The sequence below is a fragment of the Trichinella spiralis genome (assembly GCF_000181795.1).
Source record: "Trichinella spiralis strain ISS 195 chromosome Unknown Scfld2501, whole genome shotgun sequence".
Classification (NCBI taxonomy): domain Eukaryota; kingdom Metazoa; phylum Nematoda; class Enoplea; order Trichinellida; family Trichinellidae; genus Trichinella; species Trichinella spiralis.
The window spans coordinates 1-784 of NW_003529440.1; the positions used below are offsets into that span (position 1 = coordinate 1).

Genomic DNA, 784 nt, shown 5'->3' on the forward strand with positions numbered 1-784 from the left:
TTTTCATTTTTGTGAAAAACTTTTAATAATTGAAATGGATTTTAGTATCACACAGTTGCTTTTACAAGCGTCAGTCACTGATAAATTTGATTTGCGACATATTGAATGGTGATGAACGTGAAGTAAAATTTCATCCAAATCAGCTTAGACTGGATACCCGACTTCAACCAGAACAGTTGAGCTTGTTGATACCAGAATTAAAAGGTAATCGATATTGGAATATTTGAAATATATTTCAATGTTTGCGTTGTTTTGTTTATTAATTTAGGGGTTAGCATTCATACAACACATCGAAATCAAGATCGAATTTATCGTATTAAAGATATACTCAGTACGGCAGTATCGATGAAATTCAAAAGAGATGGAAAAGAAGTTTCAGTTGCGGAATATTTTCGTGACGTTTATGGGCCATTAAAGTATCCAAATTTGCCCTTGGTTCAAGTCGGAAGTAAAACAAAAAGCAATTTATTTCCCAGTTGAAGTATAAAAATCTGATAAATTGATTAAACTTTTATTAAATACAATGAATTTATTTTGGCCAATTTAGCTTTTGTCAAGTCGCGAACTGTCAAAGATACAACAAGAAATTGAAAGCGTGTCAAACGACTTCTATAATTCGAGTATGTTAATGATTTCAAATATTGATAATAATGAATAAAATTGTTATATTTAGTTTTGCTTCGACAGACGCTCCCTACTCCGAAAATCTAAAAGGGTATTTGACATGGGGTCAAGAAAATCAAATTTTCAATTAGTGATTCCATTTTTTGAAAAAGGATTTGGG

General features: G+C 31.0%; 1 protein-coding gene across 1 annotated transcript; it reads left to right on the top strand.

Annotated features, from left to right (window-relative positions):
* Positions 1–45: 45 nt before the first annotated feature.
* On the top strand, positions 46–711 carry Tsp_15732 (putative protein tag-76; the record flags this gene model as incomplete). Its single annotated transcript, XM_003368427.1, has 4 exons — positions 46–204; positions 269–435; positions 548–620; positions 674–711. Coding segments are annotated over 4 exons (437 nt in total), but the record flags the coding sequence as incomplete, so codon positions are not given.
* Between the last annotated feature and the right edge of the window lie 73 nt (positions 712–784).